This window comes from Neofelis nebulosa, chromosome 17, assembly GCF_028018385.1.
Source record: "Neofelis nebulosa isolate mNeoNeb1 chromosome 17, mNeoNeb1.pri, whole genome shotgun sequence".
NCBI lineage: Eukaryota > Metazoa > Chordata > Mammalia > Carnivora > Felidae > Neofelis > Neofelis nebulosa.
In genome coordinates this window covers 16,764,254-16,789,819 of record NC_080798.1, presented here as the reverse complement: position 1 = coordinate 16,789,819, position 25,566 = coordinate 16,764,254, and the positions used below count along the sequence as shown (strand labels likewise).

At 36.1% G+C, this 25,566-nt stretch overlaps 1 protein-coding gene across 7 annotated transcripts in view; it reads left to right on the top strand.

The window, feature by feature from the left end:
* LOC131500311 (zinc finger protein 420) overlaps positions 1 to 23,180 on the top strand; it is a 130,676-nt gene extending 107,496 nt beyond the window's left edge. For 2 of the 7 annotated variants that reach the window (XM_058709376.1, XM_058709373.1), the window contains one exon: positions 20,020 to 23,180. In XM_058709376.1, the coding sequence (XP_058565359.1) occupies positions 20,097 to 21,950 (1,854 nt within the window). In that variant the 5' untranslated portion in view covers positions 20,020 to 20,096 and the 3' untranslated portion in view covers positions 21,951 to 23,180. Of the gene's footprint in view, positions 1 to 2,269; positions 2,359 to 3,646; positions 3,777 to 4,562; positions 4,675 to 12,389; positions 12,496 to 20,019 lie in introns of those variants that run through there. The other 5 variants (XM_058709371.1, XM_058709372.1, XM_058709377.1 and 2 more) reach the window with 5 other exon arrangements.
* Positions 23,181 to 25,566: the final 2,386 nt, after the last annotated feature.

The window sequence follows — 25,566 nt, the reverse complement described above, 5'->3', positions numbered from 1 at the left end:
TTAACCAAGGAGGTGACAGATCTATACTCGGAAAACTTTAAAATAAATGAAAGATTAAAGAAATTGAAATTGATGAAATTGAAAAAAGAAAGAAATTTAAGACAACACAAATGTAAAGATATTCCATGCTCATGGGTTGGAAGAACAAATACTGTTAAAATGTCCATACTTCCCAAAGCAATCTACAGATTTAATGAAATCTCTGTCAAAATACCAACATCATTTTTCACAGAACTAGAGCAGTAACCCTAAAATTCATATGGAACCACAAAAGACCCCCATTAGCCATCTTGAGAAAGAAGAACAAAGCTGGAGGCATAACAATTCCAGATTTCAAGGTATACTAAAAAGCTATAGTAATCAATATAGTGTGGTACTGGCACAAAAACAGATTGGTGGAACAGAATAGAGTGCTCAGGCATAAACCCACGATTATATGGTCAATTAGTCTTTCACAGAGGAGGCAAGGATATACAATGGGAAGAAGTCTCTTCAACAAATGGTGTTGGGAAAATCGAACAGCTACGTACAAAAGAATGAAACTGGATCGCTGTCTTATACCATATATAAAAATTTAAAAGTCAGTTAAGAATCTAAATGTGAGATCTGAAACCATAAAAATTCTAGAAGAAAACACAGACAGTAATTACTCTGATCAGCCATAGCAACACTTTTCTAGATATGTCTCTTGAGGCAGGGGGAACAAAAACAAAAATAAACTATTGGGATTACTTCAAAATAAAAAGCTTTGCACAGCAAAAGAAACATTCAGCAAAACTAAAAGACAGCTTATCGAATGGGAGAAGATATTTGCAAATGACATATCTGATAAAGGGGTAGAATCCAAAATATATATTTAAAAAAAGCTATATAAATCAACAAAAACCCCTAATCAATTAAAAAATGGGCAGAAGACATGAACATTTTTTTCAAGGAAGACCCACAGATGGCCAACAAACATAAAGAGAGGCTCCATATCACTCGTCATCAGGGAAATGCAAGTCAAAACCACAATGAGAATTACCTCACACCTGTCAGAATGGCTAAAATCAAAAACACAAGAAACAATATGTATTGGTGACGATGTAGAGAAAAAGGAACCCTGGTGCACAATTGGTAGAAATGCAAACTGGTGCAGCCACTCTGGGAAACAGTGTGTGGGTTCCTCAAAAAATTATAAATAGAACTACCCTATGATCCAGCAATTGTACAACCAGTATTTACCCAAAGAATACCAAAACACTAAATTCAAAGGGATACGTACATCCCTATGTTTGTAGCAGCATTATTTACAATAGCCAAGATATTTCCATATTATCTAGTAATTGCACTATTGATATTTACCCAAAGACTATGAGAACATGAATTTAAAAAGATATAGGTACCCCTATGTTTACTGCAGCATTATTAATAATATCTAAATTATAGAAACAGCCCAAGTGTCCATTTACAGATGAGTGGATAAAGAAGTAGTATGTGTGTGTGTATATATATATACACACACACATACATATACACACACAATGGAATATTACCTAGTCATAAGAATGAAATATTGCCATTTACAACAACATGAATGGATCTAGAGAGTATAATGCTAAATGAAATTAGAGGAAGACAAATACTGTATGATTTCACTGATGTGAAATTTAAGAAAGAAAGGAAGAAGACAAACCAAGAAATAGGCTCTTAACTATAGAGAACAAACTGATGGTTACCAGAGGGGCAGTTGGGTGGGGTTGTATATAAAATAGGTGAAGGGGATTAAGAGTACACTTAACATGATAAGCACTGAATAATGTATAGAATTGTTTAATCAGTATATTGTACACCTGAAAACAATATAACGTATGTTAACTATACTGGAATTAAAATTTTTTAAATGGAACTTAAAAATATGCTTAGTTGAATATTGTCATCTTGTAAATCTGATTTATTTTAAGTAGTTGCAAGCAAGCATTTAATTGTGCCTTTTAATGTGTATAACTGTTGGTCATTATCTCTATTTTTGGTATAAAGGATATAAATGTATTATCTATAATTTTTTTTCAGAAACAGTAGAGAAGTTGTTGTAAATATTGTCTTTTTGTATATAGAGAACATTAAGTTTGATCAGAGTAACAACCATCACCTGTACGTGTCCCAGTTAGTATTTTTTTGGTGATGGGAGCAAGAGACAGGAAGAAGAGAGCAACAAAGATAATTCTAACTTACTCATTTGGAACTTTGCAAAAAGCATGGTCTCATGGTTCGGTTTTCTTGTCTCTAGCTCTGCCTTTTTCAGACTCTGTGCTTCTCTAAGATAGGAATCCAGAGGAGGATTGATCATTTCTTGGAGCACTAAAAACCATGGCTCAGGTAAATTGGTGTTTTTTCATGCTCTGTTTAAGTAGTCACTTTTTTTTACAGAGTATGTGCATATTTGCCTTCCTTATTTCTGAAATGTCCTTCCTAACTGACCCCACTCAGCAATGTGCTCCCCAGCATTCCAGTCTTATAAATGATGAGGATCTTTCCTAAGTTTGTCTTTCTAATCAACCTATATTCACATAATTATTCAAAAATACTTGGAGCATCTTTGACTAGAAGCACTGATTTAACAAAAGCAGATTCCCTGATTTTATAAGATAGAGAAGGTTGTTAAGTGTACCACACATGAGAAAACTTTGAACTTCTCTTTATACCTAAGTTTCCTGGTTAGACAAGATCATTAGTTTTGACTAGCCTCAGAGCTCATGCTTTGTGAGCTTTTAAGATCGATTAGAACATGATTAGAGCCTGAAAGAGATCAGGGATTTTCCCTGGTAATCCATAATTGACATAAAGCAGTAATATGGATAACTTTGAGAGTCAGAGTTATGTGTTAATCTTGTACATGTAAGTTTAGATGATCTTTTCTACCTTTCTGTTGCTTAGAACAAGGAAAATGTACATTTTATAAGTGATAAATAGTAACAAGAAAGATCATCATTCACACGCAAAAGTTGTTGAGAATTGTAGACTCCCAAAAGTAAGAAATGCTTATGAGATTATTATATAAGCTAAATGTGTAAATAATGCACACTTCGTAAGTCAGACATTCATTATATGGAGCTATTTTGCAGCCTATTAAAATATATACTAAATTATTGGTAAGAAGGAAAATGCTTATGAGATAATATCCTAATACAATGATGGATTGAGGTTTCAATAAATTCCTTAATTTTACACAAAATTTATAAGAAGCAGATTTTATGAGATTTTACAAAAAAACTTCCCCAGTTATTTTTCTTATTTCTTAAAGAATAAGGAAGAGAAACTTGAATTTATTGAGAACGTATGATATACAAGATACAAGTGTAATTAAAGAAGAGTGAATGGTAGAGTATTGTACAGGTTGCCTTTGTGTGCTATTTCTTTTAGTTGCGACTTTACATCTTTAATTTCCAGACTTATCTGCATAATGAGATGTTCTATATGCAGGAATTACCTATAGCAACAGGAATATGTTGGTACTTCAGAAGAATTGATTTCTTTAGTGTCTCATTTATGTCAGTGGCTTTCTGCTGTTTTTTACCTCCTTTGTGGAGAGTACCCTGTCATTTCCCCTCTGTTGAAAAAAATATTTTCTTTATTTCCACAACTGGTATTATATTTGTTGTTTCAGAGATCAGTGATGTTCAGGGATGTTGCCATTGACTTCTCTCAGGAAGAGTGGGAATGCCTGGACTCTGCTCAAAGGGATTTGTATAGAGATGTGATGTTGGAGAACTATAGTAACTTGGTGTCACTAGTAGGTAAGGAAATGTACCCCTAGTATTTCAGGATCTACCTTTGGAATGGCTGCTTTCTTCGATTGTTTTTAAGTAACTGAATTGCCTCTTATTATTCTCAAAGGAATGAGAATATTTCAATTACTGGAAATAGTAATATTTCATAGGGCATATTTGCTTTCTCCATTTTCCAGTGTAATTATCGCTCTTCTTTCTCTCTTATTTGATAAGCAAGGGGCTAGATTTGAATTCTGGGACACTTACAATATTGTCAGGAAAAACAGGCTATGCATTGTTACAATTTAGATATGCTAAAGGAGTTAAAAATATTTTGAAAATTAGATCCAGAAATATATTGTTTTTCGGACAATAGAAGAGCTTATATTATTTACATAGTAATAGGGTAGATTAGGTCAGGTAAACAATCCATTACAACAAATACTTTCGCTCCTATTTGTGTTTTGTAGTTGAATATTACATTTTAAGAACTTTGTATTGTTCATTGAATGAATGTGCTAGAACCACCTCCTATTGGAAAATAGCTCAGGAAGAATGTGTGATTGTCTAAGAAAGTTTGTTGGATTTTTCCTATAACAAAATAAGAGACATCCTATATCAGTTAAAACTTTTAACAAGTGATTTTCCAACCTAAATGATCACTTTATTCTTTAGACTCTTGAAGTCCCTGTCTTTTACCCATTCACTCCTCTTTTCTCTGAAGGCTTTATGAAGTTACTGGTTGGTACACTGCCTTTGAGACCCAAGTCATGTGGAAAAAAGACTTCTGACTTGAGAAGAAAAGCAAGGGCTTTTCAGCACAATCTCTCTAAGGAATCCCACCTAATCCCTACTCTTCTCCCTTTTGGTCTCTTATGATAGTCCTTCCCACTCTCAAAGGAGGAGCTCTTCCTTTTCTCCAGTGGTATGTAAACTTGGGAGTCAATTCCTTTCTAGATTTTTTTTTTTGTATTTAGATTTATATTATTGTCTCCCTTTAAAATGTATTCATTCATTCAAAATATATTTATTAAGAGCCTATTCTTTACCAAGGACTATAGTAGGTATTGGAGAAATGATGATCTAGATAAAGTTTGTGTTCTGCTACATTCTCTGGGAGAAATAAAAATACATGTGTTTGTGTGTATATATTTACATATATACATTTATTTAATAAATATAATAGTTTGCAGGCAACAATAAGGAATTTGAAAGTAAAGGAGAGTAGGCAAATTAACTGGGGAGTATGGGTGGGCTATTTTAGATAGGTAGATTTTTAAAAAACATCTCTAAGGAGGTAATATTTGAACAAAGACTTGACCGAAGTAAGGGCAGGAGTCAGGCCAGTCTATGCAGGAACAGTATTGCAGACAGACGGAGTAGTAAACGTAGAGAGTTTAGGGTGGGTGTTAACTTAGTACGAGGAACAGAAAAGCATAATTAAAGAAGAGTGAATGATAGAGTAATTAAGAAATAAATATAATTTGGCAACTCCAGAAAAGGAGTTCAAATTTTATGCTTTGAGGTGGTGCCCTCTGACTTCTAGTGTAAGAAAATGCACATCCTCTCTGAAGGAAAGTAAGAGGGTTTTAGAATTCTCACAAATTAAGATCAACAAAAGATGAGATCACAAAGATCATCCAACCCACAAGGAAACAGGTCATAGGTGAGTGATAGATAATCTAAAGAAACAACATTACATGGCAAATGATTTCACATATTGGTATTTTTAGATATAAATATAAAATGTTGGTGAAATGTTTAAAGAAATAAGCTAAATCACAAAAATAACAAGCAATAAGAGATTTTCATAGAGGGTCAGATTTGAAAGAGAACTAAGAACATTTCTAAAGGTTGTTCTGTTTAGATATTTTTAAAAATAATCATCAATAGATTGATAAGTTTGAATGAAAATTGTTTTCTTTATAAAAAGACATAAAGAAAATAAAAGGCCTTGAATTGGGTGAATATATTTGTAATTCATATTGACAACAATGAAATTAATACCTAGAATATAAAAAGCTTTTATAGATTAAGGAAAAGGAAATATTTTGTTTTTAAAAAGTGGGTAAAAGACATTCACAGGCAGTTCAAGGAAAAGGAAATAACAAATCAAGGAGGTAAAAGACCTATACTCTGAAAACTATGAAACATTGATGAAAGAAATTCAAGGTAATACAATTGGAAAGATATACACTGCTCATGGATTGGAAGAATTAGTAATTGTTAAAATGTCCATACTACCCAAAGCGAACCACAGATTCAGTGCAATACCTAACAAGATGCCAATAGTATTTTTCATAAAACTAAAGCTAAAATAATTAATCTACAACAAAGGAGGCAACAATAGCCAGTTGGGGGAAAGAGAGTCTTTTGAATAAATGGTTTTCTTTGTTCTGGAAAAACTGGAGAGCTACATGCAAAGGAATGAAACTACACTACTTTCTTACACCATACACAAAAATAAACTCAAAATGGGTTTAAGACCTAAATTTGAGACCTGAAATCATTAAACTAAAAGAATACATAGGCACTAATCTTTTAATAAACTCTTGGGACTACATGAAAATAAAAAGCTTTTGTACACCAAAGGAAACCCATGAATAAAATGAAAAGACAACCTACTGAATGGGAGAAGATATTTACAAATGATATGTCTGATAAGGGGTTAATATCACTATTTTGTTTTAAAAGAAAAAGGGAAAGGAAATACAAATAGCCAACAGACATGAAGTGCTGTTGACTGAATAAATAAATAAAATTTTACAAGGGATTACTATTTAGCAATACAACAGCCAAAATGTGGAAACGACTCAGATGTCTAGCAGCTGATGAATGGATGAATAAAATTTGTTATATCCTTAAATGGAGTATTATTCAGCAATAAAAAGGAGTTCTGATACATACTACAACATGGATGAGCCTTGAAAACATGCTAAGTGAAAGAAGCCAGATGCAAAGACTGTATATTACATTATTTAATTTATATGAAATGTCTACAATAGACAACTATAGGGACAGAAAGTAGATTAGTGGTTGCCAAGTGCTGGGGGTGGGAGATGAAGGTGAATTGGAGAATGGAAATAGAGAAATTGGAAATGACTGCTAATAGACACAGGTTTCTTTTTGAGGTGATAAGAATACAATCTCTAGATTGTGGTCATTGTTGCACAATTCTGTGAATACTAAAAATCATTGAATTGGAAAAAAATCATTGAATTATATACTTTAAATGAATAAACTGTAGGTATGTGAATTATATTTGAACACTTTGGGAAAAAATATGGAAATAATTTCTAAATTTGTATGCATAGCTGGAGTTCGTTTAAAAATTCCAGATCCCCTGGCCACACCTCAGACCAATTAAATCACAATCTCTTAGCATGGGATACAAATATTGTTTTGAAGCTACTTAGGTTGTTCAAATGTTCAGACATGCTTGGTAACCACTACAATATATTACCTAAGAATAAATTTATGTATTTATTTTATTATTTTATTTTAGATATATTTTTAGACAGAGAACACATGTGAGTGGGAGACAGGGGAAGAAGGAGGGAGGGAGAAATAGAGAGAGAAAGAGAATCTTAAGCAGGTTCCACTCTCAGCATGGAGCCCGAGGCAGGGCTCAATCTCATGACCCTGGAATCATGTCCTGAGCCGAAATCAAAGAGTCGGCTGCTCAACCAACTGAGCCACCCAGGCGCCCCAAAATTTATTTTTATTTTAAATTTTTGTTTATTTGGGGGCGCCTGGGTGGCTCAGTCAGGTTAAGCGTTGCGTCTGACTTTGGCTCAGGTCATGACCTCGTGGTTTGTGGGTTTGAGCCCTGTGTTGGGCTCTGTGCTGACAGTTGTGAGCCTGGAGTGTGCTTCTGATTCTGTCTCCCTCTTTCTCTGCCCCTCCCCCGCTCACGCTGTGTGTGTGTGTGTGTGTGTGTGTGTGTGTGTGTGTGTGTCTCTCTCTCTCTCTCAAAAATAAGTGTTTTGGGGCCCCTGGGTGGCTTAGTCGGTTAAGCATCCGACTTCAGCTCAGGTCACGATCTCGTGGTCCGTGAGTTCGAGCCCCGCATCGGGCTCTGGGCTGATGGCTCAGAGCCTGGAGCCTGCTTCCGATTCTGTGTCTCCCTCTCTCTCTGCCCCTCCCCCGTTCATGCTCTGTCTCTCTCTGTCTCAAAAATAAATAAACATTAAAAAAAAAAATAAGTGTTTTGTAATTAATGTTTGTTTATTTTTGAGAGAGAGCAGGGAAAGGGCAGAGAGAGAGAGGGAGACAGAATCCCAAGCAGGCTCTGCACTCTCAGTGCAGAACCTGACGGGGGGCTTGAACTCAGGAACCATGAGATCATGACCTGAGCCAAAATCAACAGTTGGTCAATTAACCAACTGAGCCACCCAGATGCCCCTATTTTTTTATTTGATGGTTCACTCCATTTAGTTGCTATTGCCAGTATGCTTGGATTTATTTCTTCCCTATTTTATGTTTTTTGTCTACTCTTAATCTTCTGTGCTTCCTTCTTTTATTTCTTTCCTAATAATCAGGATGGATACATCTCTTTTTTTTTTTATTTATGTTTATTTATTTTTAAGAGAGAGAGCACACACACGAGCCGAGGTAGGCTAGAGAGAGATGGGGGGAGAGGATCTGAAGTGGGCTCTGCACTGACAGCAGAGAGCTTGATGTGGGGCTTGAACTCACGAACCGTGAGATCATGACCTGAGCTGAAGTTAGATGCTTAACTGACTGAGCCACCCAGGCATCCCTGTTTTGTTTTGTTTTTTTTAAACTCCATTTTTCCCCCTTGTTTAATTTGGAAGATGTATACTATTTTTTATCCTTAGTGGTTATCTTTAATTTTTTGTCACATGTACTTTATTTCTTTTAATGCAAATATAGTTTTGTACTTTTTATTAATTGTAATGATGTTTGAAAAATATACACATTTAATGAAAATTAAGTATTTTATTAATTATTAAATGTTTTAATATTAAGGCACTCATTCAATCCACATACAGTGTTTGCACACTGCTTTGCAGAAGTCTTTTCTTTTTTTAAAGTTTTTATTTAAATTCCAATTCCCATACAGTACAACACTAGTTTCAGCTGTAGAATTTAGTGATTTATCACCTGTGTACAACACTGTGCTCATCACAAGTGCCCTCCTTAATACCCATCACCTATTTAACACATTACTCCACCTACCTCCCCTCCAGCAACTATCAATTCTGTATAATTAAAGAGTCTGTTTCTTGGTTTGCCTCTCTTTTTCTTTTTTTCTCCCTATGTTCTTTTATTTTGTCTCTCAAATGCCACATATTTGGGGTGCCTGAGTGGCTGTCGGTTAAGTGTCCAACTTGGGCTCAGGTCATGATCTCGTAGTTTGTGAGTTCAAGCCCCGCCTTGGGCTCTGTGCTGACAGCTGAGCCTAGAGCCTGGTTCAGGTTCTGTGTCTCCCTCTCTCTCTACCCCTCCCCTGCTGGCACTCACTCTGTCTGTCTCTCTCAAAAATAAATCAACATTAAAAAAAATTTTTTTTAATGCACATATGAATGAAATCATATAGCAGTTGTCTTTCTCTGACTGACTTCGCTTAGCATAATACATTCTAGTTCCATCCATGTTGTTGCAAATGGCAAGATTTCATTTTTTTTTTATGGCTGAGTAATAGTGCATTGTGTGTGTATATATATATATATATATATATATATATATATATATATATACTTTCTTTATCCATTCGTCAGTCGATGGACATTTGGGTTTCTGTAATTTGGCTGTTGTTGCTATTTGGCTCTGCTGCTATAAGCATTGGGGTACATGTATCCCTTTGAATCAGTACTTTTGTATCATATGGGTAAATATCTAGTAGTACGATTGCTGGCTCATAGGATAGTTCTACTTTTAACGTTTTGAGGAACCTCCATATTGGTTTCCAGAGTGGCTCTACTAGTTTGCATTCCCACCAACAATGTAAGAGGATTCCCCTTTCTCTGCATCCTGACCAACATCTGTTGTTGGGAAAACTGGACAGCAACATGCAAAAGAATGAAACTGGACCACTCTCTTACACAATACACAAAAATAAATTCAATGGATTGAAGACCTAATTGTGAGACAGGAAACTATCAAAATCCTAGAGGAGAACACAGGCAGTAACGTCTTTGACATTGGTCATAGCAACTTCTAACTAGATAGGTCTCCTGAGGCTAGGGAAACGAGCAAAAATAAACTATTGGTACTACATAAAAATAAAAATCCATACAGTGAAGGAAACAACAAACCGAAAAGGCAACATACAGAACGGGAGAAGATATTTGTAAATCACATATCTAATAAGGGGCTAGTATACAAAAGAACTTACCAAACTCAACACCCAAAAAACAAATAATCCAGTTAAGAAATGGGCAGAAGACATGAATAGACATATTTCCAAAGAAGACATAGAGATGACTAACAGTTATGAAAAGGTGCTCAACATCACTGAACTACAAATCAAAACTGCAGTGAGGTATCACTTCACACCAAACTGACTACAATTAATAACACAAGAAGCAGCAAAAGTCCTGAGTAAACTATATGCCCCACCCTCACACCTGGGATTTCAAGGCAACCAGCTGAGAAACAGAAAGGATTGGGTCTACCTTGAAATAAGTTGGAAGCTGTTGTGACAGTGAGTTGAGCTTCTATAGAGAGATGAAACACTGACCTCTGTGTCAAATGTATATTTCACTGTCAAAAGTCAGGAGCATACCAGCAGTATATGACTATACTCTTTTTCTGTACCTTTACCAACACTACATACCTGTGATTGCTGGTGAGTTTAAATATTTTGGGAGTATTTCTGCCTGTTTTGGTCCTTTAATCATTATCATTATTGTTTGTGTCACTTAAATACTTAACAATGGTTAAAGTTAATGTTTCCTTTGTCCCCAGAACAATATAAAAGATATATGAAGGATCTGAAAGTGCCTTTAACTATGGTTCATCTTTCCCATCTAATATGTTACTGTCTGATGTTTTAATTGTTTTCTTTTAAACCCTCCAAATGGGCATTATTTTTGTTTTATAATGACAGTGTTTGCTTGTAGATTTATTCATATGATTATCCTTTTATTTGCACTCTATTCCTCTTCATTATACCTTCCATTGAGATGATTTTATTTGTCATGAAATACATTAAGCAAGGCTTATTGTTAGTAAATGTTCTGTTTTTATTTTTGTTCTTTTAGTAAAGTAACCTTGTTTCACTTTCATTTCTGCCTGATGATTTCACTTGGTATAGAATTCTATACTGACAATTATTCTTTTCTCAGCACTCTGAAGATATTATTCCACTGTCTTCTGGCTTCTATTGTTGCTCTTGAGAAGTCTGCCTTCTGTCTCATTATTATTCCTTTTGTAAGTAATTGGTATTTTCTCTCTGGCTGCCTTTAAGATTTTTTTCTTAAGATTTTAATATAATTGATTATATCATTTTATTTCTAGAAGTTTGATATTCTCTTCCTGTCCTAGATCTTATTTTTTTTTTACTTCTATTTAGTTCCTTTATCATGGTTGTGAATTCATATTTTAATTTTCATATATTTCAAGCATTTATAAATGCTCTATATATAAAAAATTCAGTTTGTAGAGAACAGGCCTAATTCTGCAACTTCTTACATTCATGTGGGCTCTTGTGTAATGATGAAGTATGATTTTTTTTCCCTCCTTTTCATTGAGAGTCTAGGACAAGACTGCAGTGTTTCTTGTCATTTCCTTTGAGATCACATGGACTTTTTTTTCCTTTACCTGAACTGTAGGCCTTGGATAATTCTGATTTTGTGAAGAGGTTCAGTATTAATCCCTGAAATTTTGTGGGCCCATGGCCTTGTGTCTTGGGTTATATCAGACCATTAAGATAGATACAAACTGTTTGGCAATTGAAATCAACAAATATCCTGAGGGTAGTTGTGACTTTAGAGCATGTTTACCTCTAGTTTGTGGTTCTCACTTCATTGTACCTCCTTTGGATCTTCTTTACGTTTTTAAAAAAAGTATGGCATGCTTTTAAAAGAATATAGGTCATATTTTATACAGGATTTCAAGAAATCTGATGTATCATTCACATATTTACAATTGTGAATCCTTTTGTCTTTGAACCTTCTATATCTACATTTGATGTCCTTAGGTAAATTTCATAGTTTTTTCTTTCAACGTTTTTTATTTATTTTTGGGACAGAGAGAGACAGAGCATGTACGGGGGAGGGGCAGAGAGAGAGGGAGACACAGAATCGGAAACAGGCTCCAGGCTCCGAGCCATCAGCCCAGAGCCTGACGCGGGGCTCGAACTCACGGACCGCGAGATCGTGACCTGGCTGAAGTCGGACGCTTAACCGACTGCGCCACCCAGGCGCCCCCATAGTTTTTTCTTAAATGGTCTTTTGCATTTCTTCTAAAGCAATTTTCTCAGTACTTTATAAATGTTGATATTATGTATAGGACTGTTTTATTGTATGATATTTTCTGAATGGCTAATACATATATATAGACACACACACACACACACACATAATACTGTTTTTATTTTTGTTCTTTTAGTAAAATAACCTTGTTTCACTTTCATTTCTGCCTGATGATTTCACTTGGTATAGAATTCTATACTGACAATTATTCTTTTCTCAGCACTCTGAAGATATTATTCCACTGTCTTCTGGCTTCTATTGTTGCTCTTGAGAAGTCTGCCTTCTGTCTCATTATTATTCCTTTTGTAAGTAATTGGTATTTTCTCTCTGGCTGCCTTTAAGATTTTTTTCTTAAGATTTTAATATAATTGATTATATCAAGTTTGATGTTGATATCTGTAAGTTGATAATAATCTTATAGAAACATCTAATAAGGGGCGCCTGGGTGGCGCAGTCGGTTAAGCGTCCGACTTCAGCCAGGTCACGATCTCGCGGTCCGTGAGTTCGAGCCCCGCGTCGGGCTCTGGGCTGATGGCTCGGAGCCTGGAGCCTGTTTCCGATTCTGTGTCTCCCTCTCTCTCTGACCCTCCCCCATTCATGCTCTGTCTCTCTCTGTCCCAAAAAATAAATAAAAAACGTTGAAAAAAAAAATTAAAAAAAAAAAAAAAAAGAAACATCTAATAATTGTCCAGGGGATAATAGTGGATTTCTAGGTAGATACTTTTGCATTTTATATATAATGTATTATTTATTTCTTTTCTATTTGTGCCAGTTTTTTAAAACTGTAATCAGTAGGAGCTGAGTATTTGAATATTTCACAATTTGAAAAACAATTCTTGTCTTTTTCCAAACTTTATTGGAAGTATTTCTAATGTTTACTGAAAATGTTTCTTTAGATTTCTGATAATTAGGTTAAAGAAGAGCCATTCTGGCTTTAGAGAATTTTTTTACATTTTTAAAAAATGTTTATTTTTGAGAGAGAGATAAAGAGCACAAGCATGGGAGGGGCAGAGTGAGAGGGAGACACAGAATCTGAAACACGTTCCAGGCTCTGAGCTGTCAGCACAGAACCCAATGCGGGGCTCAAACTCACAAACCATGAGATCATGACCCGAGCCAAAGTTGGACGCTTAACCAACTGAGCCACCCAGGCACCCCTAGAGAATTTTTAATACAAGGTCTCAAGTAGATTTTCTGATGTTGAATCACTCCTCCATTTGTGGGATAAATTGTATTTAATCATGATGTTTCAGTCCTTAATACAGCTATATTCTACATTGCTAATGTTTATTTAAAAATTTGACCTATGTTGGTTCATAAGATTGACTTTGTTTTCCTGAGCTCTCATTGTCCAGGTTTGTTTCTTAACTATGTGAAATGACTTGGGTGGATTTCCATGTTTTTGTATGTTCAACAACAATTACATAGGAATTGAATTGTGTATTCTTTAATGGTTTGGATAACCTTACCAGTCATACCATCAATCATCAGTGTCTGTGGCCTTTTAGGAGCATAGACATTAAACTCAAATTTAAAATTCTTATGTAGTTATTGATGTATTCTCAGATTTTCTTTATTCATGGATCACTTTTATTATTTTCATCCATTTCAACTAGTTTTTCTAATTTACTGTTCAGTTATGTATAGGTTTTTCTCATAAGCACTTGTCTTAGATTTATGTTCTTCTATTCTTTATCCTTTCCAATGTTTTGGATTTGTGCCCAATCTGATTTTTTTCCCCAGCGTGTCATATTTTTGTACCATTTATTTGCTTTGGAAAAAATGAATGGACTTCTGGCCGTTTCTATTCCTTCTAAATTCTGGTTTACTCACTTTCTCATTTAGCTAGCTAATTCTTTTGTTTGTTTTGTTTTTTCCTCCCTCTTCTTGAGTTGACATCTTAATTCTCTTGTTTTTAATTATTTCTTGTTTTCTAATAAGTACATTTAAAGCTGTGAGTTTTCTGAGGATTCATTAGCTGAGTCTTGGGATTTCACATCAAGTTCCTCTTGGTATTTTGCTCTAAATTTTAAGTTTAATTTTTATTTCCTTTTATGTCAAACATTATATAGAAGTATCTTAATTACTTAATTCTAGGATTCTATATTTGTTTTCTATGTTTTTGCAATTTCTAGTTTTATTATTAGTTTTATCTATCTATATAGTTAATACCTATCTTATTAATTATGTTCCAGTCTTCTGAGTCTGTACTTTCTTCTTAGTCTGTTTATATAACTGTCCTAAAACAGAAAAGGAAAAAACTATTTCCTTTTACTCACACAGTACTTCTGACACCGGATGTGTGGATTTTCCCATACGAGGCAGTTCTCCAGTGCCTGGTAGACACCAGTAGGGTGTCTTAAAATTTAACTTAATTCTGATACTAACTGCCCAGAGTTAGCACAGACCCACTGTTTAAGGGCTCAATCCCACAGCCTACTACCCCAGAGGCCAATTGTAACTCCCAAGTTGTCCCCATACTTATGACTGACTGGCTGTAAATCAGAGGTTCCCACAGTACCCTTCTCAGGTTTAATAATTTGCTAGAAGAGCTCAGAGAACTTAGAGCAACATTTACATTTACCAGTTTATTATAAAACATACAACTCAGGGACAGCCCAATGGAAGAGATGCACAGGGAAAGTGTTTTTGTGCTGGTCTCAGCCTATCAGCAACCACCAGTGCTGTGGCTGGATCAGCTTTTATGGTTCTTACTATGATTGCAAGATGCCCTTTAGTAATAACCATTGGGAGACTTTGAAAAAGTAAAGATTTATGACTTAGAGGACCTAGAAATGATACAACGTACCCTGGGCCCTACAGTGATGGCATGGGTATAGAGAGTGTACAGACCTAGGGTTTTGCCTCTGTTGAGGTTGAGAACGAGGGCCTAGGGTTTCTGGGCTCTGTATTGTTGAATTTAAAATGAAAGCGGGAACTTAAGAGGGCAGCAAGAAAAAATTTAGTAAGTGGTCCAAATGATTAGTTACTGAAATCAACAAAGGAATCTCAGATGGGGGAGGCAGTCTGGCTCCTTTATTTAGTGTGGCTTGTAATATAGTCATCTTTGATGGATGCCTCTTTGAAGCGGATGCCTCAGCAATCAAAGCTTAAGTCAGGCATGTGCCTTACAAACAAAAACAAAAACCTATCAGGACTTATACTCTAGCAAGGTATGGAGAAGGGGTATGGAGCTTCCATGCTGTCTCTCAGCATACCCTCCCAGCACTGTGTTCACTAACCCAGAAACTCTCTGAACCCCTTCAGTCAGGGTTTTTGCTGGAGGCTTCATTAGGTGGGCATGATTGATAAAATCATTGGACATGAATAATTTATTCGACGTCCAGCATCTTTGCCCTCTCCAGAGGTGGGGCTAAAAGTTCCAACCCGCTGAGGGGTACTTGGGTGACTCAGTTGGTTAAATGTTCAACTTCAGCTCAGGTCTTGATCTCACCGTTCCTGAGTTTGGGCCCCGCGTCAGGCACTGTGCTGACAGCCCTGAGCCTGGAGCCTGCTTCAGATTCTGTGTCTCCCTCTCTGCCCCTCCCCTGCTCGCGCGCTCGTGCTCTCTCTCTCTCTCTCTCTCTCTCACTCTCTCTGTCTCTCTCTCAAAAATGAATAAACATTTAAAAAAAAGTTCCAACCCACTGATCACATGGTTGACTCCCCTGGCAACTCCCCTGGTGGGCAAAAAAGCCCACCCTCCTTAGGGGCTTTCCAAAAGTCACTTCCTTAGCATAAATTTAGGTGTGGTTGAAAGGGACTTGTTTCCAAGAGTTTTAGGAGTTCTGTACCAGAAATCAGGAACAAAAACTAAATATATATTTCTTATTGTATCACAATATCACAGGTTCTCTACTATGACTTTGGATTTATTAGTTCCTTTTTTTATGTCTATCAGTTTTTGTTTATTTACTTCAGAGCTAAGTTTTCAGTTGCATAGTCATGACTTGTAATTTCTCTTATCTGACTCTAAGATGATTGCCCTGAGCTGAATTCATAAATTCACTGAGGTAATGGGAGTAATCAGTGGAGAACTTATACAAGCTTCTGCTGCTTCATCAGTCTGGCTCCCAGCTTTATACTCACTGGGCCTCTTCCTATTATGATAGATAAACTTTATGTGCCTTTATCTAAGGCTAGTATCTCCACTTTTGTACTAAACTCGTTTAGTACTCGTTAGTACTCGTTTTGTACTCCACTCGTTTTTCATCTGTTTAGTAACATTCTTGGAGCAATGTTCTGTTAGTCTTGTGCAACATCAATTTGTCAGTGTCTGGTACAGTCATTTGCATCTGTACACCTGTAATTTCTCCCATCTTAAATTGATAAACAAATCTCCTGATAAACAAGCAAATAGGGATATGGCCCTATTTCTCTGCTACTTTTTACAACAAAACTCAAAAGTTTTCCATGCTTCATATCTCCAGGTCATCTTTTAAATCTGCTTCAATCAAAACTTATTCCCATTATGGGGTGCCTGGGTGACTCAGTTAAGCATCCAACTTCAGCTCAGGTCATAATCTCATGGCTCATGAGTTCGAGCCCCATGTCAGGTTCTGTGCTGACAGCTCAGAGCAGCTCGGATCCTGCTTCGAATTCTGTATCTCCCGCTCTCTGCCCCTCCTCCACTCACACTCTGTCTCTCCCCTAGAATAAATAAACATTAAAAACAAAAAAAAGAACTTATCCCCATTATTCCACCAAAACTATCTTGTGAAGATCAGAAGTAACCTCCATATTGTTAAAGCCTTTGTTAAATTAGAAGTCACCTCTCTCAACATTTGACAGAATTGATTATTTCTCCTCAAAACACTTTCTTCGCTTGGCTTCTGGGATTCCACATTCTCCTAATTTTTTTTTCTTCCTTTTTAGTCTCCCTTTGCTGGTTCCTTCTCATCTACCTGACCTCTAACTGTTCAAGTGTCCCAGGTCTCAATCCTCAAACTTCCTTTTTCTTTTCTTCCCTTCCTTTTCTGTACTTTTTGTATCCAAAACTCTCCCTGGGTGATCTTATCAAATCCCATAGCTTTAAAAGTCATCTACTTATTGATAATTCTCAAATTCACATAACTCATCTAAATATCTCCTCAGAACCCCATACTTTTACATATACCTGCCTACTCAACATCTTTATAATATCTAATAGTTCAAAACCAAACTCTTGATATTCTCTCTTAAACCTGCTCCTACTACAATGAGAAGTTCTCAGTAAATGGCACTGGTATTGTTCTGGATGCCCAGGCAAAATACTTGGAGTTCTCTTAGACTTCTCTCATGTTACATGCCCAGTTCATCATCAAATCCTCTTCATCACACCTTCAAAATATATCCAGAATCCATCTTATTTTCTCTGCCCCTTCCTCCAGAATCATCTGGTTCAAGCCATGTAGATTATTGCCTTAGCCTCCTAGCTTCTATCCACCCAGCTTCTGTACTTTCCCATTGATTCTCTGATGTTTTAAAACAACCAGAATGATTGATTTTTAAACAGAAGTCAGATACTATCATGCTGCTTCTCACAACCCTCCAGTGGCTCCTCATCCTCAGAATAAAAGTCAGAATTTTTTACATGGCTAAGACTTAAGATTTCCTTGTCATTTTCTTTGAAGCCAGGGAATATTTTTTCTCTCCCTCTGAACTGCAGGCTTTGGATGGTTACAGTTTTGTGAAGAGGTTTATTTCTAATTCCTGACATACTGTAAGTCCAGGGCCTTATCTCAGATATTTTTTTTAGACCATTAAGTTTCATATGTAGGCAGTTGAAGATAGCAGATGTCCCAAGGGTAGCTGTGGCTTCAAAGTATGTTTACCTTTCTAGTTTCTGGTTTTTCATTGTGGACCCTGTGGAACTTCTTTACTTTCTTTTAAGCTTGGCATACTTTTAGAAGGTTGTTTCTCATGTTTTATTCAACATTTACTCCACTGTCACAGTTACAATGTACAACGGTGCCATTACACCCTCATGCTGTCCCTTTGTTGTCAACTCTTTCCCCATTTCTAACCTTTGACAACCTGTGACCTATTTTCTATCCCCACAATTTTGCCAATTTAGGGTTCCCAACCCTAAGTATAACTTTATAGTGGGCCCTGTTCTCCAGTTATTGCCCAAGCCTTATGAAATGGTCCAAAACACTGCTTAGTTTCTCCACATCTCAGTTGTCTTGACCTGTAGGACCTCTGCAAGTGGAAAAGTGGCTTGAAATGATAAGCTTATTTCTGTGAATTTGTATGTTTTTTAACTTTTAGCCAACCAACTCTTTATTCCAGTTGTAATTCTCCAATGCCTTCTTCAGTCAGATGCCTGCAATGTTTTGTGTGATTGCTCTCATCAGGAAGGTTGATTTAAATTACCTAATCTTCTGTTAGCAGAAATGTATATTTAAGATTTATGAACTGGTACTTAAATTGAAACCTGAAGGATGAGAAAAAGTATGCAGTATCTCATGCAGACCGGTTCAGAGATGTCTGACAAGCCCTGTTAGTTGTAAGTTGAAATTCGTTCTATGAGTTTTTCAGAGCTAAAAGTAATTAGTATGTTTGGCAAATAATCAGTAAAGCCAAGAAGGCTCATGGAGAAATCATAAATAAATTGGGACCAGACCATGGAGTGCTTTATCAAGTCATGGGAAGCATTTGGATTTTATTCTGTGTTTAATTAGGAAGGTGTTTAAAAGTTTAGGCAGAGATAGCAAATCATGATCTGAATCAGAGTCAGATTTTAGAAAGTATTAAACCTAAAGATCTCCATGCTTTTTTTCTGATGAACTAGATTCGGTTTCAGTTAGTCTGGTGCAGTATCTGGGCATCTTTAATTTTACCAAGGTCCCCAGGTGGTTTTGAGCCCTACCAATTTGAGAACCACTAGCTTAAAAAAATTTTCTCTTCCCTTACTTTCTCACTAGATTTTTATTATTCTCTGATCTCTAGTGTTCCTTTTACATGTTAGTATGTAAGGTCATTCTACACTAATATTTTTTGAAACCCTAGGCAGCAACATATTACTGCAGCATGAAATCACTTTAGTGGGTTTTGGCTGTGAGTGTGTATGTGTAGTGTCTGTGTATGTGTGACAGAGAAGAGACTAGAATAGCATAGAAAAAATGAAACAGTGTAGATACTGTTTAATGAAATTATATGTATCAGGTTATGATGTGAAATGTAAGTAGGTATTATTATAAGTCATGGTTAAATAATATCTGAAAAACACTGATGTAGGCCAGTTATTTCTCATGGGTATTGGTTCCCTATACCAAATCTTCCTCTGCTTACAGCTCCTGTCCCAGTAAACTCATTGTAAATTAAAAATGTCATAAGTTGAAAATGCCTATAATATACTTATCAAACATCATAGCTTAGTCTATCCTGTCTTAAACATGCTCATAACACTTATGTTAGTCTACAGTTCAAAATTATCTAACATAAAGCCTATTTTATAATAAAGTGTCAAATATGTCATGTAATTTGTTGAATACTGAAACCAAGAAACAGAATTGTTGTATGGGTACAAAATGGTTTTCCATATATCAGTTTACCCTCATAATCACGTGACTTATCGGGAACTGTAGCCTGCCGCTACAGGATCACAGGAGTACTATATTACTGCATATTGCTAGCCCAAGAAATTATCAAAATTCAAAATTTGAAGTATAATTTCTACTGAATGTATATTGCTTTTATACTATCATAAGATCCAAAAATTTTAAGTGGAATGAATCATCATTAGTCGGTTATCATCTGTATATCTTTTCCATATATAGTCTTTTCTACTATGGAAACTCTCCTTCTGAAATGACAACAGAAATTGTTGATATTCTCTTATCTTTCAGACTTACCTTCAAGGAATGCAAATAAAGACTTATCTCCAAAAAAGGATACTTATGAAACAGAATTATCCCAATGGGAAATGAGTGCCAGGCTTGAAAACTGTGATCTTGAGGAATCGAGTTCCAGAGATTATTTGGAAGTCAGAGGCACATTGGAAAAGCAACAAGAAAATCAGGAGGAATATTTCAGGCAAGGGATGATCATATATGAAAAAATGTCCATATTCAATCAGCATACTTACTTATCTCAACATCCTAGGTGTCATTCTACTGAGAAACCCTATAAATGTAAGGAATGTGGGAAGGCCTTTAGACGAGCCTCACACCTAACTCAACATCATAGTATTCATACTGGTGAAAAACCCTATGAATGCAAGCAGTGTGGGAAGGCCTTTAGTCGTGATTCACAGCTTATTCTTCATCAGAGACTTCATACTGGTGAGAAGCCCTATGCATGCAAGGAATGTGGGAAGGCCTTTACTCAGAGCTCACAACTTATTTTACATCATAGAATTCATACTGGTGAAAAACCGTATAAATGTGAAGAATGTGGGAAAGCCTTTATTCGTAGCTCACAACTCACCCGACATCAAAAAGTCCACACTGGTGAGAAACCTTATGAATGTAAAGAATGTGGGAAGGCCTTTACTCAGAACTCACAACTTACTCTGCACCAGAGACTTCATACTGGTGAGAAACTTTATGAATGTAAAGAATGTGGAAAGGTCTTTACTCAGCTCTCACAACTTATTCTGCATAAGAGAATTCACACTGGTGAAAAACCCTACGAATGTAAGGAATGTGGGAAAGCTTTTATTTGTGGCTCACAGCTTTCTCAACATCAGAAAATTCATAATGGGGAAAAGCCATATGAATGTAAGGAATGTGGAAAGGCCTTTATTCGTGGCTCGTTACTTATGCAACATCAGAGGATACATACTGGTGAAAAACCCTATAAATGTGAAGAATGTGGAAAAGCCTTTATCCGTGGCTCACAACTTACTCAACACCAGAGAATTCATACCAATGAGAAGCCCTATGAATGTAAAGAATGTGGAAAGACCTTTAGTCATGGCTCACAACTTACTCAACATCAGAGAATTCATACTGGTGAGAAACCCTATCAGTGTAAGGAATGTGGAAAGGCTTTTAATCGTGGCTCACTCCTTACCCGACATCAGAGGATTCATACTGGTGAAAAACCCTATGAATGTAAAGAATGTGGAAAGACTTTTAGTCGTGGCTCAGAACTTACTCAACATGAAAGGATTCATACTGGTGAGAAACCATATGAATGTAAGGAATGTGGGAAGTCTTTTATTCGTGGCTCACAGCTTACTCAACATCAGAGAATTCATACTGGTGAGAAACCATATGAATGTAAAGAATGTAGAATGGCATTCACTCAGAGTTCACATCTTTCTCAACATCAGAGACTTCATACTGGTGAGAAACCCTATGTATGTAATGAATGTGGGAAGGCCTTTGCCCGTGGTTTACTACTTATACAGCATCAGAGAATTCATACAGGTGAGAAACCATATCAGTGTAAGGAATGTGGGAAGGCCTTTATTCGTGGTTCACAACTTACTCAACATCAGCGAATTCACACTGGAGAAAAGCCCTATGAATGCAAGGAATGTGGGAAGGCCTTTAGTCATGGCTCTCAACTTACTCTACATCAGAGAATTCATACTGGTGAGAAGCCCTATGAATGCAAAGAATGCAGAAAAGCATTTACTCAGAGCTCACATCTTTCTCGACATCAAAGAATCCATACTGGTGAGAAACCATATCAATGTAAGGAATGTGGGAAGGCCTTTACTCGTGGTTCACAGCTAACTCAACATCAGAGAATTCATATCAGTGAGAAAACTTTTGAATATAAAGAATGTGGGATAGACTTCAGTCATAGCTCACAAGTTTATATATGAATTATCTGATTCTTTGTGATTAAAATAGAGAGCCTTCTCTGGTCATTAATCCATTATCATCAAAGAATTCCTAAAATGTGAATATGGGAGCATATTTTCCTCTTCAAGTTCAGCATCAGTGAATTCTAATGGGAGAAAGATACTGTTAATGGAATCTATGTAGAAAAACCTATAGTTACTGGAAACCTATTAAACTTCAGCAAATTATACTAGAGTTCTGTTAATATAGTAAAATATAGGAAGGCCTTTAGCTGTAGAATATCTTTTTCAACATTATCTCGACTCTTCCAGCTACTTTTCTTTGTGATATTTATCATAATTAACCTCTGCTTTCGTTTAATCATTTGTAAGATAAGCCTAAGAATAATACCTTCCTTGTAAGATTCTTGGAAGTATTATGTGAAACATTTCATGTAAAGCTCTTAGTGCCTTGAACATATTATATCACAAGTATTAGCTATCATTATTACTAGTATGATTGTAGAGAATTTGCATGAGAAGAGGACAACTAATGAATATGGAGATATTTTTCATTAACCCTTGACCCTGACTGTTTGGGGAACACTGTATGCTGTAATGAATATGAGAAAGCTTTCATTCACATTTCATCCTATATGCTAGAAGAGGAAATTCATAGTTTAAAAAGTCATAGATTTAATCAGTGGATTGTTGAAGAGGGATGAGGTGAATTGTAGCAAAGTCCAAAAACTCATATTTTCTATAATTTTTGACCACAATTTAAGAATATTATAAGTGAAAAAATTAGATAGTCAAAATTTTCTACTATGAAATTTCTAAAAACTTGAATGTACAGCTTTTGAATTAAACTAAAAGTAAACTGACAGTATTTTGCAGTGAAACATGATGACAGTCTGTCAGAGACTATTTCCCTACCCAGTATCCATTTCTCCTTCTTTAGAATTCTTGGCTGAAAAATTATCTCAGTCTCTCTTGCAGGTCAACAAGATAAAAGTGGTATTTGTTTGTACATATAGGACATTTAAGAATACCTTTTTTCTCTCTGCATTTGTTTTCCTGCCTACAATGTGGACATTTAATTTACATCTCTGATGATTTTATGGGGAATTTGAGAATGCTATCTAAGGATAATGGAGCAGAAATACAGAATGGGTCTACACCTATACTGATTTTATGGAATAGCTGTACCAATTCTGGGCTGCCTGCCTCCTGTATTTCTTTATATAAAATTAAAATAAACTTATTTGTTCATGCTGTTGTCATTCTGTTATTGGCACTAAAATGTATTAAGGGCATAAAATTTTTTATCTGGCAGTGGAGTCCTATGGGTAAAAGAAATCTCAAGTATGGCATTGATTTGGTGCCATCATGAATGAGAACCCAGTTAAGACTAGAAATCTAAAGATTTTTGCTATAGACAGGACATTTGGTCAGACTCCTCCAGTCTGTCTTAAAAGGCAGATCTTTTACCAGTTAAGGGTATAATATTCGTAGAAATGGTATGAGTGATTCAGAATGTATTGGGTGTTTCTTGCTCCTTTTAGTAATGTCCGCAAAAGATGAATTTGGTGTAGAGTTAGCTGCAGAGGCTACTAGCATAGATTGAAAGTGATATTGTTTTGTTAAAGGATGCTATCTCTGCCTATAGGCATTCAATCCTGGTTACTGTAAATTCATATATTGCTGTATTCCAGCCACTGTCTTAGGGGTTTGTGATAATAGTAATGAGCAATTCTAGCAGGAAGAGGTAGAATGATAAAAATTGTAGAATATGTGGGGCGCCTGGGTGGCGCAGTCGGTTAAGCGTCCGACTTCAGCCAGGTCACGATCTCGCGGTCCGTGAGTTCGAGCCCCGCGTCAGGCTCTGGGCTGATGGCTCGGAGCCTGGAGCCTGTTTCCGATTCTGTGTCTCCCTCTCTCTCTGCCCCTCCCCCGTTCATGCTCTGTCTCTCTCTGTCCCAAAAATAAATAAAAAAAAAAAATGTTGAAAAAAAAAAAATTAAAAAAAAAAAATTGTAGAATATGTGTTAGAACGTAAGTGTTATGGAAGAATGATCATTCAAAAGTACTTGAACAGGATATGAAAGTTTATGAAGTAGACCATGGATAAGGAAAGATTTGAATCAAGATTTGAAAATGTGAAAGGAGTAAGTCAGTGGTTATCTAAGGCAAGAACATTCCAGACAGGAAGAAAGTAGACCAAAGGCCCTACAATGGGACAATGGTACTTGAGGAACATCAAGGAAGCTATTGTTGAGGTCTCTGCAAGGGGATGATTAACAGAGTAGTTGGAGAGATAACAGGGCCATATCTTGTAAGGCCTTGCAAATCATTGTAAGAATTCTGTATTTTATTCTGAGGGAAATGTTTAGCCACTGGAGTGTTTTGAGCAGAGGATATTATCTAACAATAATGTTAGATAAAAACAGCAATTGTGAAATACAATAACATCCAAGTGGATAAGAGGTTATGGTCTTAATTCAGATGAAAGAGGATGGTGGCTCACATTACAGTGGTAACAGTGGTGAGAAGTGGTTGGACTTGAGATATATGGCAAATGTGAGCAAGCAAGTTTTGTTTAAGATTTAGATGTCAGGTGTGTGGGGGGGGTGGGTCTGGAATGACTTTGACTCACAGGTTTTGGTCTTAACTGGAAAGATGGTATTCCCATCACTTGAGATGGGAAAAGCTGCAATTCCATCAGGTTTGTTGGGGAAGGTTGGGAATTCAATTTTGAACATGTTGAGTTTGAAATGTCTTTTAGACAAAATGATTAGGTACTTGGATGTTTTAGCTTGTACTGTTCTAGAGATTATATTAATTTGGTGGGTATTGCCTGTACTTACATAATAAAACCATGAGGCAGGATAAGATCATCAGGGACCTGAGTATAGATAGAGGAAAGAAGAACACAAAGACTGATCCACAGTGCCTTCTAATATTAAGAATCCACGGATAAAAGGACAGACTAGCAAAGGATGCTAAGAAGGACAGTGATATGGAAGGAAAACCAAGACAGTGTGGCATTGAAGAAGCTAAATGAAAGTCAAAGGAAGGATGATCAATGGTTGCAGATACCATTAGCAGTTTACATAATACTAGACTTGAGAATTGGCTATTGAACTTAGCAATATCATTGTTATTGTTGATCTTGAGTAGAGCAGGGGTATTTTTGGTTTTTTTGGAGTGGTTGAATTAAAAAACCTTTTTTAAAAAATAGAAATTGGAGACCATGAATGTAGAGACAACTACTTGGAAGTGTTTTGCTGAAAAATGAAGCAAAAAAAAAAAAAAAAGGTTAATAATTAGTGTGGCAGTAAGAATAGGAGTGTGTTTATTTCCAGAATAAGAGAAGTAATACCAATTGTGTATACTGGTTGGAATAATCCAGGTGGGGAGAATAGTTCATTACAAAGAAGTGAGAATTACTGGAGCAATGACCTTATGTCAGTGAGAGAGGATATAAGATTTAGCAGATGGACAGATTTGTTTTGGGAGATATGAAAAGTTTATTCCTGGCAATAGTACAGCAGAATATGGGCTGCTGGGAAGTAAGGTGGGAAAAGTTTTGGGAATTGTTCTGATTACTTCAGTGATTCCATGAGTGACAGACAGGGTTAGCTGAAAATATGGGGGA